The sequence below is a fragment of the Hylaeus anthracinus genome, unplaced genomic scaffold, assembly GCF_026225885.1.
Source record: "Hylaeus anthracinus isolate JK02 unplaced genomic scaffold, UHH_iyHylAnth1.0_haploid 0, whole genome shotgun sequence".
Lineage (NCBI taxonomy): Eukaryota > Metazoa > Arthropoda > Insecta > Hymenoptera > Colletidae > Hylaeus > Hylaeus anthracinus.
Genome location: NW_026533254.1, coordinates 17,363,300 through 17,380,078, shown reverse-complemented (window position 1 = coordinate 17,380,078; position 16,779 = coordinate 17,363,300). Strand labels below are relative to the sequence as shown.

Genomic DNA, 16,779 nt, shown 5'->3' with positions numbered 1-16,779 from the left:
TTCACCCTCGTCACCGAACGATTCTTTGTTTTGGAACCGTCTAAACCACCCGAAAGAAACGATCGCCACGGAAAGAAACATAATCGTACCTTGCCGAACGTTTGCTCCGATGACGTGGACCCGATTCGAGCTGCAAGAAGCGACGAGACGAACAGGGATCTCGTGGGAATCCCCGCTGGGGATCCGCGGTTCTGTTGGTTTCGCGCTCTACGACAGATGAGGGTGCGGTTTTCACCCCATCCGAGGGTTCTTTCGCCCCCCACCCTTCCCCCGCCTGGTTTGGCCTCTACCGCAAACTTTTTGCGAGCTGGACGGTGCCAATATGGCCGCGAAACGATTAACAGTGGCGGCGGCAGGGGACAAACCTGGCTACTCTTTTTTTTTCTTTCTTGGAGAAAGAGTACACGATACGACTGAAGCTTCGTGTTCTGATCGGTATACACAAGGTTTAAGAGTTGAAGAGGTAATGATTTTCACAGAAGGCGTAGAATACGCATTATTACGGGGACTTCAACAACAACTAAGTTGAAGTTACTTTCCTCTCCTCCACTATACAATGTTAATTCGCTAAAAAATTTGGAAGACCTAGCTCGATCCCTAGCTCGATCCCTAGCTCGATGGCTGCGTTACAAGGTCCACTCTCCATCCAGAATCGAGTTTCGATTCGGTCGGTCACTGCGAAAGAGTGGGGTCCCGTGTTCGTCGGGCAGTTCCGCGGTTGTTTGTCGACGGGGAACGTTGCCTGGAACGCTTTTCTTCGGCAATCGATTGCCGGACGAGCGAGGGATTTCCTCGAGTGGTTCCGCTGTCTCGTGCAGCCTGCCCTCTCGAATCGGTTCGCTGGCTGCTCGAATGGGACCTAACTGCTTCCCACGATCGTTGCCGCGGCCGCTGATCGAATCGAACGGAAACAATGCCCGCCAGAATAACCGGTTCACGTAGCGTCTGGACGGTTAACCGAACAGGGACGCTGGTTCCTCCCAAGTGCGTTACGGTTTTCGTTAGCAAACGGCTGAAAATCGGGAAACTGGCCGTTGGCCACTCTCTCTATCCGCCGATCCCGCCCCTTTGGGACAATAGCGTTTCCGGAAATGGAACGGTAAACATTTCGGGAGCGATTTAACGTCGTCGCTGTGATCACGAGGCGACGTTGCGTCGGGGTGCCAAATTCGGTTCGATAGCTGTGCGAGATAATCTTTTTCGAGGGGAGGGCGGGAAGCAGTTCTAGCTGTTTATCGTTAACTAGTATTTAGTCGTCGTTTCGAAGGATTGTATTTCGGAGATACGTTTGAGAAAAGTTTGGGAACCACCGGTCCACAGGTGGAAAACTAGAAACGAGTTAATTTTAGCACCGTTGACGCTGCTTTTCGTTACAGTCGACTCCCCGATCGAGATCCGGATGGCTCCTCGTCCTTCTGTCTCCTCTCAGTCTTCCAATTCAGTTCCACATCGATCGGTCGATTCGATACCGCTGGAGAACGAGCGATTTAGCGACGCGACTCGATTAACCGACTCCAGTAATCATAGTGAAAGCTATCGTCGGATCTCAGCGACGGACTCTCGAGGAAAGAAACTCGGGAGAAGTCTTATCTTATCGTTCCCTCCTTGGGAACCCGCTGGAAGCTTGTTTGTTCCACGAAGGCCGTTTCGAGTGTATCGTAATCGATGATCGATTAATCCCCGTGGACGCTACTTCGTTAGAAGCGCCGCTCGGATGGCTTTTCATTTCGATAAAAGCCTCGGGAACGTCCCCGCCCCCAAGACGTTATTCGTAGTTGGCGATTTTTACGATCGACCACCTTGATCGATACGAACGGTTTTGGGACCGATCTGTAGGGTGGCTCGCTGGAAACAGAACGTTTAAGGCGATAATCTTGTAGATTGGTCATCGTAGACGTCGAACAGAGTAAGGAGATTTTTTTCTTTGGGAAATGATGCTTTACGTAGCTTACTTTAACGATAGATGTTTGTTTTGCTCTGAAATAAATTCGTATCGTTTTTGTAATACACTGAAAACAAGACGAGAAAAATGTTTTGTGTCGATGGTGTGCATGGTTGATGTATCGACTAAACATCTATGAAACAGAAGTTTCAAAACGTATAAAAAAAATTGTCTCGATTCAACGAAAATTCTTCAGTTAATTCAGCAATTCGTGGAAGAATTGAATGCACTAATGTTTATTCCTAATAAATTCTTCTACTATTCGTTAACGTGTTTGTCCGGAACACCGAGCTCGCGAAGAATACCAAGATTGTTGGTTTTCTCTTGACCCGTCCGGTACAGTATTTTTATGCGAACGACCAGGCGCGGAAATATGATTGTTCCAAGTTACGTCTGACTCCTTCCTAACCGGCGGGGGATTCCTCTTCGTGATTTCAATCCGTGTCGCTGGAATAAACAAGTGGTCTGAGGTCGATCAACGAGTCTCCGCGTCCACTGTTCTTCTGCGAAAAGAAAATACGTGCTTCAGGAAGGAAAAATATTCGTCCAAGAGGAATTCATCCAAACCGTTCCTCTGCTCTTTATTTAACCGCTGCGGACTTATTTAATAGCAGTGAAATATGTACAACTTCGTTAAAAAAGCGATTCAAGTTTATATTAACACTGCCACGACAATAATCCCAAAGGTTTCTGCGTGAAATGAATTGAAACAAAAGTTAAATAAAAATTAAGAAAATTTTTCTCCGTAAGAGAAAAATCACAAAAGGCACTTAATATTCGGCCACCCAATTTAGTTTTCCCCCTCGAGTCCACTTGTCTTCCTTTCGAGGTAAAGTAAGTCCTCGATAATTTTTTCAAAAAGAACTTTCCACCTCAGACGATAAAAAAAAAAAAAATTTTCTCGAGGGCAGAACGCACGAAGCAACCCTTCGTTGAAGTTTTTTAAATTTCTCTTCATCGCGCGGCGTCGGCCCAATAAAAGTCCGCGTTTCCTTTCCCTTCGGCCCTAGCTTTTATTCCGACTGGAAGAAATTAGAACGTTAAACAAATAAAACTCCGCCGCGGTGCCGCTCGGGCGAAGTGTTATTTCGAGGGAGGCGCAAACTTCATTCCGCAAATATTTCTCGCCGAAGTTGGCCGAAGTTGCCGCGGCATCCCTTTAACTCTTTTCACCTGCAACGGGGCTGCCGGGATACACGTGTACGGTTTGAGAATTAGCGACTCGCGCTGCGGAAAGCTCGCTGCGGATCTGCTAAGGGAAGATGAAGCTGTCTGGGGCCAGGGGTGCCCAATCTAGACATACTTGTAGCCTGAATCAATCACAGTAACCACGAAATTGGTAGTGATTTGCAAAATTTGGGTGCTTATTAACCAGATGTACAATTCAAAATTAGAATCACCGATGGGTGATTAAAAATTTGAAAGTTTCGGTTGTGATTTCTTTGCAGGTGCTACAATTCCTGTTTTATCGGAGTAAAATTTTGTCTACTATAAGCGATCCAATTTTCGAAGATACTACCTGTAACTGTTAATGTATTCATCTAGATCAAAGCGTGACGCCCTCAGCGGGCGCCAGTGCGACAGTGACGGCGCCTGAGGGGTCTCGCTACCTCTCTGCGCCATACCAAACGCGATCCATAACCTACCTGTTAAGGATGCTTTCCAAAGCATTCCACCCAAGAAGAAAAAAACTGTCCACTCACCCGATCGATCTGGCAGAGATTAGGTCCGCTGGCGTTCCCAAAATCGAGACGACCATAGAGCCAACCCGGTGCACCTCTCCAGCGATTTCCCAACGCGACAGCGTTTCTCGCAGCAGTAAAGTCGAGTCTCGACAGCACGGTCACGCCGACCTGGAACATTTCCTCATACGTGACGTCACGTACACGTGATCGCGCGAATAACGCCAGCAGCGACTCGAAAGCCACCCTCCGTCGCTCGTATCCCGCCCGTTTCATTGCGTTGCAATTTTTTCTCCACGCCCCCTTTCATCCCCCCCACCGACAATGTTTCCACTCGTAAAACAGTGTTTTCCGTCTTTACGACGCGCCATCGCATGGCCCCACCGCGTCTGGAAAGACTACTCTCAGTTTAGAGAGGCTTTCTGGCCTATAGTTGCTCTGGGCTTTTTTTTTTATGCGCCTCTAAGGGAGGTTCGATGAAAGTTCGCGACGTTTTCGCAAGAGTTCGTCACTGGGGTGGTTTACGATTGGTCGAGGGGAGTCGTTTGGGAGATTTTGGGGAGACGGTAATCTTTTCTGTCGAGATGTGCCGAGGGGGAAATTAAGGGTTGGTTGGAGACGGATTGATCGTTAAGCGCTATCTACACAGGATGCTGTTTGGAGTGGATCACTGAAACAATTTTTTAGAGAAGATTAGGGCGTTGGAGTTGGGTTTGGTGGATTTTAGGGAGAGGACATTAGGGGTTGGTTTAAGATAGACTGATTTTTAAGGGTTTTCTGAACAGAGTGATGTTTGAAACGGATCAGGCTCTACCAAAATAATTTTTTAGAGTAGATTAGGGCTTCGAGGTATAGTAACCTGCAAAGCAAACGCGACATCAACCCTCCCCCGTCAACCTGTTGCTAATTCTCAGCACCATGGCACCCAGAAGTCCAGGCTGCGCTCACAATTTGAATTCTACGTCCCCCCATTAAATTATTCGAATGGTCCCCAGCCCTAATTAAGACTTATCGATCGACGATGTCCCACTCAACCGCTCAGGTAACCCTTTCGGAGCACTCAGGCCCGCGATTATCCGAAATGCGCGTCGTCGATTCAAGGGTTGATCCTTCTCTCAACAGTTTTTGTTCCTGGTCGAGAGGGAGGTTGACGGCGGTCGTGGAGAACGCCGTGTGGCGGCTGCGAGGGACCGAATTAAATGGATTAATTTATCGCTTGATAAAGGAAAAACTCGCGGGTGAATGGAACGCGGCGGGCTTAATTAACCGCGACTATTTGCCGGCTTAATGACATCAAGGCCGAACTCGGGCGCCACGGTCGAAGAATGGTGGGAACGGAATTAAATCGGAGAGGTGAAACGAGCTTTGGACACGCGAGCTCCTCCATTGGAGGACCATTGGTGGACCAATTTTCGCGCCTGAAAATCAATAAAATAAAAAAAAAAGAAGTTGGTTGCGTTTGGCTGTAGAGGCCGATCATTAAAATCACCCCAAATCGGTGGCCTTCGAATATTGTGCAAGGTATTTCTCTTGAAAACAAAATTATCGCCACATTTCGTTCGATTTATTGATGTATTAATATAATTGAGGTAAATAATCTCATTTCAAAATTAATAGCTATTATCACAAATCTAATAGTTGACCAGAAATTTTGGTCAGTTTCGAGTTACACTTACCAGAAAGGAATATCGATATCCTCGCTTAAATAAAACTTCATTTTTCCAGTACTTCCTTCGTTGATAATTATTTATTATCAACATTCTTGTTACGTCATACACTCTGTGCCAAAGGAAAGATGGAAAGAACGTTGACCAGTGAAGAACCGAAGCGAAACGAACGATCCCACTCCTAATAGGTAACGAGATATTTTGCTTGCCTCGGATTCCGCTCGGAAAAAGATTTTCCCAGCGAGCGACTCGACGAATGTTATTCACCTCGCGCGCAATTTATCCGCCGTTAAACGAATCGACGCTTTTGTCGCACTCGATCGGAAGGCTAAATGTGAGTTATTGAATCGAGCGGCCGGAAATTTGGCATGAAAAGCGACCATTCGCGTTAAAATATTACGCGTGCCGCAGTTTCGATGACGCTTGGTATCATCGCGCCCCCGGGGCAATCAATAACGTCAAATGAATCTGATAATCCGGAACTGTTCAAGTTCTGCCGCGAACCGCTTTACTCGTTGTACGACTTATTTATGTTATATCTGTACGAGATACTCGAAATATGGTCGCAACAGATCGTATATTGTTGAGAGAAACGAGGATCAGCCTTGCACACAATATTTTTTCTGTTGGTAGAAGGATCGAAGGGTGGAAACACTCTTTCGAAGAGATTGAAGATATACTTTTACTGTGAGTAACGTAGGGTGAGCTATCGATAGAGTAGCACGCTCTGTAGGTAAGGAAGGTCGCTTTGTTGGCAATGCAGGACCTGTCGATAAATCCTGCGACCACCCAGGGTCATACTACTACAAAAAAAAAGAATAATCAGGTACATTTTAGCTCTCCAAATTAACTCAAACTTTCTGAATATACCCTCCCCGATACAAAATACCAAAAAATGTCCCAATCGAAGCATCCACGAAGCATACTCTCCAATCAACTGTCACAATTCCTAACTACGCGCGGACGATAGTTTGCGGAGCTTGCGTTGTTATTGATTTACCTGGAACACAAACAGAAACACGATCAGCACCGCGGCGGAGTAGAGTGTACCGTTTAGCGCGGTCTTCACGACGACGAGACAGCCCCGAGCGTTCAGGGTCTCGTAAGTGGAGTTCTGCTCGGGATTTGGCAGCTGAAGGGGATCGTGATAGCAGGGACCCTTTGCGTCCATTCGACAGCAACTCCAAGGCACCACCGGCGGCGTCACGCGGCCGTCCAGCTCCGCGTACCTGAAACAGGATTCCAAACGTGTCGGTTCGCGTTCTCACGTTTCGCCCAGCGCTCGTTCCTCGGCGTATTCGCGGGGAATACAACCCAGACACTTCTATAGAGACGTTTAGGGGAACGGGATGTTGGTTCCTAGATGGTTATCCGCGGAAGGGTCACTTAGGAAAAATGAGCTTGCAGCTTTCGTGGGGATTAAGTAATACGCTCGGTCTCGTTTCTCTCGACCTGAGTACTAATATCAGTTAACGGGGAGGATTTCTCGTGGTAAACGTTGCGATGGGAATTATATGGAATTTGATACGAAAGATATTAATTTGACGAGGGGAGTCTCTCGAGGGAATCAGTTTCAATGTGGAGTCTCTGACTATTTGAAGTGTTGTCTGAAGTGGGCTCTACTGAATTCATTTTTTAGAGAAGGTCAGGCTTTGGAGTTAGATCTCAGGGATTTTAGGGAGAGGAAGTTACGGAGAGTTCTTGACTATTTTCATGTTTATTTAGGTTTACATTTCATGATTATGTATTGTTTATATTCAGGTGATGACTTTTTGGTAACCCTCTTGTTTACTAATAAAACGAAAGAAACTTTTTGGACGACTTATTTAGTTTGCAATTAACACGCATGCGTCGTCTTGTGGACAAACTGAAATTGTTTGCGTATTTTTTAAAATTAAAGAAACTCGAGGTTATCGATAACTCGTGGAAAGTTGGCGAGACAACTTAATCTTGCCGATTCATTCGTATGTATAGGTTGTCAGAGGTACGATGTCGTGGCAATTCCTCGTCCAGCATAATTCTCCTCGCAGATATAAAAAGTTTCGTCAAGTAGAACCATACGAGACGAGACACGCCAGTCCAATCGGCCCCATCGTCGCGCCGCAAAAAGTTGTAGCGTAAAAGCTACCCACTCCGAAACAGTCATTCTGTTTTCTCCAGCCATAAAACAGAATATAACGCACGGGGGCTGAAAACGTTTCATCGAAACTATCCCGGTCGGCCATCTCGGATACTCCGTGCTTCGACGAAAATTAAACTCGTCGACCAAGTTTCAATTTTTCCAGGTCTCTGGAAATCTTTGCTCTGCCAGGAAAAATCGTCGAGGTTATAACGATGCTTGTATATTCTGCATTTAAAGGGGTGCTTCCTGGGCGAAAAGATAGATTCTTTCGTTGTTGTGGTAGTTCAAGCCTTGAAAATATTTATCAGTTATCGTTTCCTCTGAATGATTATTTAGAAAATTTCAAAATTCAAGATCCGTTTCAGAGATGGTCCATCCTTTCATCCCGTATTTCTCTCACACGCACGCGACAAAGCCTCCCCTTCTCCAATTTTTTGTTGTCCCTCTACACGTCATCAGTGACCAGGAATAATCCCCGATGGTTTCGCCGGCGTAAACTCGAGCAAAGTTCCCCGAACGCAAAGGGCGCCTTTCGGTTCTTGTTCCCGAACTCCGTCGCCCCTACGGGAACCGCCACGGCCGACCAATCGGCATTCCGCAAGTTGTTGAACTTGCTAATTCGAACTTGTCCGCGAACATGTCCGCGAAGTCACGGAATGAGCTTGCGGCCCGTGTCGCGTGTCCCTCTGGCTGCCGGCGCTTTCTCAGCCGTGGCTTTCGAGCCTGGTTGGAAGTTTTCGAATGAAAGGGGACACCCGCTGGCCAGCAGGAGTTCCCCGTGTTCGATACGGTGGTCGCGCTCCGGGTAATTAAACGCTCGGGCATCGATCTACGGCTGGATCGATCTGCGGTATGCGGTACGAATTATTGCAGAAATTATTAACCCTGGAGACGGCCAACGAGGGGCGGAGACGGGGAGGAGGCAACGTGGTTGGCTCATATGGTTCAATTTTATGACTAATAGAGGCTGGACTACGAAATTCAGCGTATACCAGAAACTAATAGGAAGGCTCGTGGGTGTCTTTATTTGTGCTCGGAGTGACGTTGTGGTTTCGAACATTCTGCGCTTTGTTTTTGAACGTATTAGTGGTCTGTTGTCATTTTTTCGAGCATGTCGAGGGAGACTGTTTTGGACTATGTCTGAACGAATGAAGAAATCCATGGTAGACTTTTTGTTATGTTTTTGTTGATACTGGTTGGTGTTCTTGCATTTACAGCCAGTCCTAAGTATTATATTCTCCGTGTAAAGTTTATTCGTGTACCTATGTATAACGAAACATTTATTTGGAACGATCGAATTTATTATTCGATCTAGACTTTCTTCGATACGAGGCGAGTACAAATAATTGTGAGACTGCCTGTATTTGAAATGATGCATTGTACATCGTGTGAATTGTGTTTCATAAATCGATATATTTTTCTCATTAGCAACGGGCTTCCTTGTTAATGCGGGCATTGAAATTTGTTTTCGAATGGGATTTCACAGTGTGCGTTGCCATTTCAATGACAAATGTCGTATATAATATAATTAGTGTTGATTTTATGTGGTTGACCGCGGCGGTCGACGTTCGTGAATAGTTGTGACGTGGAGGAGGCCGGGATCGATCCACTCCGAGGTATAATTCTGCAATTAACATAACGAGAAATCGATAACCCAGTGTTCTACCTGCGATTATCAGCCGCGACACAAAGGCTACTGTTCAGAACGCGCTATTAACCCTTTATTATTGAACGTATTACCGCTGGAACATAATGCACGCATATATCAGCCTAGGGAAACCTAACTATTAGTCAATTAACGTGTAAGTACACCTGGCCAGCGCGACCTAATCGAAACAAAATAAATTACTTCGAAAGCTTGCTGCTGCTCAATATCGTCCCCTTTTCAACCAAAAATTTCTGAATGGATGAGCCAAATAATATTTGTCATTAATATTTGCCACTCTTGAAAACTGCATAATTAAAATATTTAAATTTTAAATTAAACATCTCCTTCGGTTCGTTAAATAATGCCACGATGAAAAGCCAGATGTTAACGTTGCTCTTCCCTTTGAAATAGTTAATCCTTTCATTCACACCAACCCGATATTTTTCATTCCATAAAGCACCTGTCAGGAAGTTGTGGAGCCATCAGTTATCCCGTATCGATACGCATCGTACACGGCAATTTTAGTTGTATAAATCGTAGCTGTAACAACGCTAACTTATACTACGATAAAACTGATTTATTTTCGGCGACGTTGACGGCGCCAAAACGGGTGTTATCTAATATTCTATCTTAATCGAAAATCACCATCATCATTCATTACTACGCCATCGTATCTCTCGCTTCGCTCCTTCTATTTCGTGTTGTACACGTAGAAAAGGGTTCGCCCGGAAAATAAACAAATAAATATTTTACCGGGTCTCGATAACGGTTTTTCAATGCAACGATAAAACGGTCGTTTAACCTATCTCTATTGTATTTAACAAAGAACATTCTTCATCGAGTCTGTTCAATAGAGTTACCGAAATTAACCTTTGGTATCCAGAATATAATTTATGAAATGTTACAAGTAATAATACTATGTATATGGAAATTCGGTTGGTATTTAATTTTAAATCGTTGAAGCGAATTTAATTCAATCGCTTGCGAAGCACGAGGACATTGGTTTAGGCGTGAACATCGTAGGGTGAATCTAAATATTTTAAAAATTCCCGACAAGAAAATTTTTGTTAAAAAAAACCCCGCGATCCTCTGTACAATGGCTATTTGCAGGGGAAATCTTCCAAACAAAACGAGCAAAAGGTATCGAAAAAGCATCGCCAGCAACATTTCACTGTCTTCTCTGGCGAATACGAGCCAAGTGGAAAACACTTCCAGGTGGGCGTTCCACGGGGTGGCTCAGGTAAAAGCACGCGTAGAGTGGCCTCTGAGTGTAGGGGCCAGGGATGGGCGAAACTTTTATCTAGATGAAAATGTCAAATAACGAATAACAGAGAAACGGAGTGGAAATAAAAACAAAAATTAAAATCCGTGTTGTAGAATGATATCGATGATAACGAACTTGTTGGATCGAATAAACTTTAGGTTTGTTTTTACTCGCTGTTCGCTATTCGAATTAAATTTTACACATTGGCAACGATCCCTTGCGCATTAAAAATTAAATAACATTCATTAATACTACGCTAATAAACTCCGTTTGTGTATTTTTCGAAGCTACTGATACGAGGTGCAGAAATGCAGAATTAATTTCTATTGTTTCAAGTGTAGAAATTAATTCTGTATTTCTACACAAAATAATTATACTACGAAGCTGCAATTAAATTACTTTTATCCCTCGCATAAATTTATAACTACTCGCAACTTGAAATTCCATTAATTTATTTCGTTAATTCAGTTTTCCGTGCCACAAATAAAACTCGTACAGAGCCGTGCTCGCATATTATGTCGCCGTGGCGGCGCCAGTAGAGTGTAAAGGGTTAAAATGTTATAACTCGCCCGCGCCCGGGCCCGTGGCGCGTTAAAATTTCGTTTCTGCTTCGTTCGCGTGGTCGCGCGACGGGGATACACATAGTTGTAATTAAAATCCTGGCATACTTTCTGCGTTTCCATTAAAGTTCCGCGAAAATTCGTTCCCGGACTGACGGCGGACAGGATTGCGCGAGGTATTGCGTGCAATTATTATTGCGCGTTGGCTGGAAACTGAAAAGTGGCTGGAAAGTTCGTGATCATGATTCATCGATCCGTGCAACGAGCCGAGAGTCTTTAATACGGCCAAAAGTAATGTGCATTTCTACCTATACGGATATTAATATTTGGAGATCAATGTGTGTTGGTTTTCAGGTCTAATTCATTTTTAATTTCATACTTTTCATTCGACTTGTAGTTAACAAAATTTCTGTATAGCGATTGGAGCTTCGATTCAGAAAGAAATTAATTCTGTGTTTTGTTTGCGGAGAGTTCTGATCACTTTACAGCTTTGAATTTAATTCTACATTTTTTTTTATACCAACTCCCGACTACTTTACATATTTACATAATACGGTGAATGATGAATTATATTATTTATTATCCCTGTAGTATCCATACACGAATTCCAAGGATTCACCCTCCTTGCTTTTGAAAATACACTCAGGTAAATTTACTACCAACTTCGACTTTTTTTTTGTATTCAATAGTGGAGCAGTAAAGAAGCATCAGTATTGATACCCGAGGAGGCGAAAGTGAAGGTTTACGGTGCGAGCATCGGGAAGTTCGCACGGTCTGCGCATTGTCATGGAAATCAGGTGGAAAGATAATGGGCCGATAAACGCGAGGGGTGTTGGAATTTTACGATCTCAACGTCGATTGGGACGGCGATATCGAGGCTCGATTGTTCCCGAATAATTAACTGATAATTACTTCAAGATATCCGGCGAATCCAGCACGAGGAGGTCCCGTTGCAGCCAGTACGTCTTGTGCCAATCGTCGAAGGAATCTATCCCGCAGCATCGCATGCGAATCTGCATGTCGTCTATCCTGCGCTTCCACGTCACGTCCGTGTAATACCTTTTCATGCCTGATACGTCAAACGAAGCCTGGTTCGAGCATTACAGAAAATAGAAACCGATTCTTCTAAATAATTGAATTTTTCGTGAATTTTTCGCCACAGGAATACAATTTTATTCAAAGATGACGAATTTTGTTTTATTTGAAAAGGGTCGATACCTCGATGATTCAGCCTATTTCCAACAATAACTACCAAGCGATTGTAACTAATATTCCGCAGATTTGTATGTCACTTTATAATTCAACCCTAGAGCTATTAAAAAATTGTCCCCAATCGTCACGCCTGGAACCAGGTCTTAAGCTCATTCAATTCCGAAGCAACGGGATACTTATTTCGCGGAAAGAGCGTGATCTCCAATGTGGCGTTTATTGAAGCCCCTCATGCACCAGGATTAGCTGGGTCAAGCTTAATTGCGCGTTGGTAATTCTCCATTAAGTCGGGAGTATCTCTTTCAGCGTTCGAAAATTCGCTTGAAAGTGGTGCGCTTTTGAAAGCGGCGCGCGCTGGCTCCGGGAGCGTTCCGCATCAAGCAAACGAAGAACCGTAAAATTCTACGTCACGGTTGCTTTTGCCGGAGTTATCAGACTGTCTGAAGTCTAAATTATGTTCCCCTTTTGGACGGCTACTTGTACGGCGTGAACTTCGACGAGTGTCTCTGGGAGCAAACGAGTTCTAGTTTCCGATGTGACCCGCGACTAATTATACGCTGAAGAGACGCGTGCACGTGTGCACGTCGGTCCGTGTGTGTCCTAGCGTGTACGTGTGTGTGGAGCATGGAAGGGTCCCGGGGCATCGAAGGAAGGCTTTAGGGTCAAAGTTCTTCAGAGCGTCGGAATTGTAAGTGCCGAGGAGTTCCGAGGAGAATAGAGAGCAGTGATTACAGAGTGCAGAGTCTCTTGAAGATTCACGCGGAGGGACAACTTTTCAAACGGGTGGGCCCCTTGTATCTTCGCTTGCACGTATTTTGAAGGAATTAAACAACGACCTTGGTTTTACAGATCGCGACGTTTACGGGATTTTCCGTTTCGAGGGGATGGGGGTAAGGCAAACTGAGAATTAATCAAATAAATCATTTAGTTTTTTCCTTGTTTACTTAATATTCGTATTCAGGACGTACTATTCTCCTCTAATTCGCAGGGGGAGGAAAAATGAAACGGAGCGGCCTGTCGCGGGCATTTTCAATCAGTTCGATGGCGACTCGGGCCAAAAATTTTAATTTTTGGCTCGCTCGTGGTATTTTTCAAGCTCCTGATGAATTCCTGTAAGGATACACAAAATATCGGAAAGTCGTACGTTAATGCGAGACACTCAGCGGTGTATCGCCACGAGCCACGGTATCGGAAGTATCGAAATCGAAGAAAAATATCAAATGACAGTCCGATTCAATCTTTTCCTGCGCTATTGGAAACAGTTTTCTGGGATATTCAAAAAGTCCAGCGCGAAACGCGATGACGCACGCACGAGAGTCCACGGATGGTCTCTATGGCAGACAGATGGTGAAAACGGGGAAATAGTGTCCCGGCATAATATGCAAATCGGCGGTCGAAACGCCCTTGCCTTTCTTCTCCCACCCCACTTCTGTGGAAATTACTGATGGAAATCTCGTTTGGTGTCTACCTACTTAATGAATAGATACGGCACGGCTGGATTCTCTGGCGAAATTCGAAACGTTTGCTCACGATAAACTCCGGACCGATGCTTTCGCGTCCTGTCCTCCGATACGCAAATGTACCCTGATGATCTCTCGATGATAACGCTAGTGGACGTGATTCCGATCGATGGAGAGCACTGGCCAGTTTCAGAGGGAGAGTTTACGCTAGTTGGGTTAGGAGGACGAGTCACGGCCCGCTTGAGATATTCAGTTTTTACTGGGAGAGGATTTTATAAGGATCTAAAAAAATTAATTCTAAAAGTGATAACGAAAACGAAGTTAGTTTCGGTTTCTGAGGCGTCATTAACTTCTTGAGGGGCGAATTTAAAATCTTTCTTTTTGTTACGATTTTTAGGATTTTCGGTTGTTTCAATCGGAAAGAGACCAAAACAAAGAGGTTCGTTTTCACTGAGAGATTTAATGGAAATATTCGCGTCACCTTCCCGGAGAGTGTCGCGAATTTGTAGCGCCAGGTGCTCCGCAGTCGAAACGGAAATGCTGGCCATGAAGCATCCCACGAGCACCACGAACAGGCCCAGCATCGTCCACGCGAACAATCTCAAATTCATCCAGGGCCTGGAACGATCAAAATCAAATATATTAAACAATGTATCTTGTTTACTCGAACAACTTTATCGAAAATCACACTCCGGACTCGATTACACGAAAGAGTTCAAAGAACTCGAAGAATTGTTTAATAAACGATGAAAATGATCCTCGGAAAGGGGGATGAAAATACGAACAAATGACGCGTGAGAGGAGTAGAGACAAGTGTGGAGAGAAAATAGGTTTCGGATTCCGGGTTCCTCGATCGACTGGCGCGGAGGGGTGGGAATTAACCCCACGGTGTGTTTTTCTTAATTTCAGCAGGGCGAATTGGAAACGGGCCGGTTGCCGAAGGCCAATCGATTTGTCAGAATTTTCAAGTAATTCCGCCCGCGTCGATACTTCCACGTACAAGGTTCATTTGTTTTAATTACCTTTCCTCGTTAACGTATCTTTGCGGTTTACCTCGCGGCCGGAGATTTTCGCGCCCTCTCGGTTACGGGGCTCTGATATCACGGGGCTGAAGGATATTGGAAGGGCGCTGAAAATAGTCTGGCCTGAAGGGTTTAAATTAGTCCCGTTCGGGTTAAAAATAGACTCACGAAGGCGTTTGTTCCGCTACGAATTGTGAGGTGAAAACGTGCCAATTATCGATGTTTACTATCGAAAATGGGGGTGGACACCCCTTTGCTGTATGCATTTTGTCATAATTCTTCAGAATTTTTGAATCGAGAGGTGGATGCCAAGAGTGAAAAATATGTTTGCTTTAAAATATCTACGAACGATTAATCATTAATCGTTTGGATGAAAATCATAGCCATGTCTAACAATTTTTCTTGCGAAAGTTTCTTAAGGAGTTCGTATTTTAAAAACCAATATTTACATTTTTATTACGAGGAGTCACCCCCTCGTGCTACAATAATTTTAGACACTGTGTATATCAAGAGTAAAAAATACCGCAGTATATACACTCCTCTATATTTTCTCTTTCACGTTTGGCCTCTGCTTCACGATTTTCTTGCTCGACGCTTTTGTACCTTTTTCCACCCCAGTTTCCCCATCGTTTTTCAACACTTTTCCCGCGCACACTCCCGCTTATTAAAATTCCTTTTCTCGATCCCTTTGTCTCGCTCGCAGACTTTCCTAATTTTCATAGACCATACCGCGTACACTCGGATCTAATTATTAAAGTCTATCTTCATTTACATTTTTCGGATTCTCCCGGAGCACCGTTTCCCCAACACCCGTTTCATTTTCATTTTCTTCTCCGGATTTTGCTTGGCTTTCTAACCTCTCCGATCTATGTACTTTCTCAAAACCCCTTTGCGCGTTTCTTCCGAGGAAAACCCCTTTTCCTGATCTCTCCTCATCTTCTACCCAATTCCCTACGCGATACCATCAATATTATCGATCACGTTTCCATTACTTTTCCACCGTCGCTTAATTACTCTTCGCCTACTGTATTTTTCTCGTCGCATAAAGCACAGTTAATCAATCTCCCAGCGTTTGCGCCACTCGACGACGTAATAAGGTATGATAAAGCTCTCGTTACTATTATTATTTTCATCGCAAACAAGTAGCTATCGTCTCGGCGTTACCCTTCGGCGTAATGGAAGTAATTGTAGCACAGCTTCGCGCCCAGCAGATTGTGAACGAAAACGTAGAGACCGTACAACGTCAGAGTCTTGAACGCCAGCTGGAACAGGTTCCTCTCGTCGAGTCTTAATTTCCCCGCGATCGAGAACGAGGTAAACATCCCCAGGCAGAACAGGGTGAGCCCTATTAGACCGTTCGCCGCTATGGCGATGATCAGGCAACGGTGGAGACATTTCCTTTCGGTCCACGTGAACCTTATGTCCCCTATCGCCATTTCTAACCGTCGTTCTCTTTTATTTTTGGTATCGTGACAGTTTCACCCTTTGCAAACTTCAGCTTTTTCTGTCAATTTCGTCCCTGTTTCTTTGTCCAATCGATCTTTAACTTCTTACGTTACATTTACTTTTTTCTTACATCTTTTTCTGCAGCTGCTTAACAAATATTTAGTTCTGTTTTGTGTGCTCGTGAATATAATCATTTTGTATTGGAATGTAGAGAGAGAGAGAGAGTGAGAGAGAGAGAGTTGTGCTTTTAATATCTGTTTGCTTATATGGCGTGAAAGGTAGTAGCGATGATTTATATATGGGTCGTTGTTCAAGTCCGACCATTTCGAAGTACTCGTGAACAATTGATTAGGTCAGTGTCGTGTAATTCGTTTAGAATTCTGTCCTGCGTCGGTCGGGGCGGTTTGTTCCTTGCTAAGGATCCGGAATTTCCTCATTCCCGCGACGGAAACTGTCCTCGCCGAGGTATTTCTACGGTATCCGGGGAGCCTTAGGTATACTGCGCCTCGGTGTCTACTGAGTGGCCTCGAGTTCGAGAGAACCACCACATCGAATCATCGAAATTCAATCAACCCTCTCCACCACGTTTTAAACACGAACATTTTCCATTTTCTTAGCTTAAACCCCGCGTTTCTGATTCGACTCATAATTTCTTGCTTGAAATCTCTCCGTTCCATTAATTTTGATATAGCTTTTTAATATATATTATTTAATTATAGACTTCGAAGACTTTGAAGACAGTTCTTAGTACCCAAAA

The 16,779-nt window shown here is 44.4% G+C and overlaps 2 protein-coding genes across 2 annotated transcripts in view; one reads left to right on the top strand and one right to left on the bottom strand.

Annotated features, from left to right (window-relative positions):
- Positions 1-10,874, top strand: part of LOC128896281 (uncharacterized) — a 75,790-nt gene extending 64,916 nt beyond the window's left edge. The window contains exon 6 of the transcript XR_008461952.1: positions 10,862-10,874. The gene's annotated coding sequence lies outside the window, so the exon portion shown is untranslated. The remainder of the gene's footprint in view (positions 1-10,861) is intronic.
- Positions 2,377-16,179, bottom strand: LOC128896283 (peripherin-2-like). The gene is made up of 6 exons (XM_054159537.1): positions 15,741-16,179; positions 14,036-14,172; positions 11,798-11,954; positions 6,292-6,520; positions 3,646-3,795; positions 2,377-2,445 (listed from the first exon to the last, which is right to left on the bottom strand). Exons 1-6 carry the CDS (start codon positions 16,010-16,012, stop codon positions 2,377-2,379), a joined length of 1,014 nt encoding a protein of 337 aa, XP_054015512.1. The 5' UTR covers positions 16,013-16,179.
- Positions 16,180-16,779: the final 600 nt, after the last annotated feature.

What these genes read in the sequence shown, in the direction of transcription:
- LOC128896283 (XM_054159537.1), bottom strand. Translation starts at nt 16,012, where the DNA reads ATGGCGATAGGGGACATAAGGTTCACGTGGACCGAAAGGAAATGTCTC. An exon ending in TGTTTCTGTTTGTGTTCCAG is followed by an intron (nt 3,796 to 6,291) that starts GTAAATCAATAA and finishes GAAATGTTCCAG; the next exon opens with GTCGGCGTGACCGTGCTGTC. An exon ending in ATCTCTGCCAGATCGATCGG is followed by an intron (nt 2,446 to 3,645) that starts GTGAGTGGACAG and finishes TTCTTTTCGCAG; the next exon opens with AAGAACAGTGGACGCGGAGA.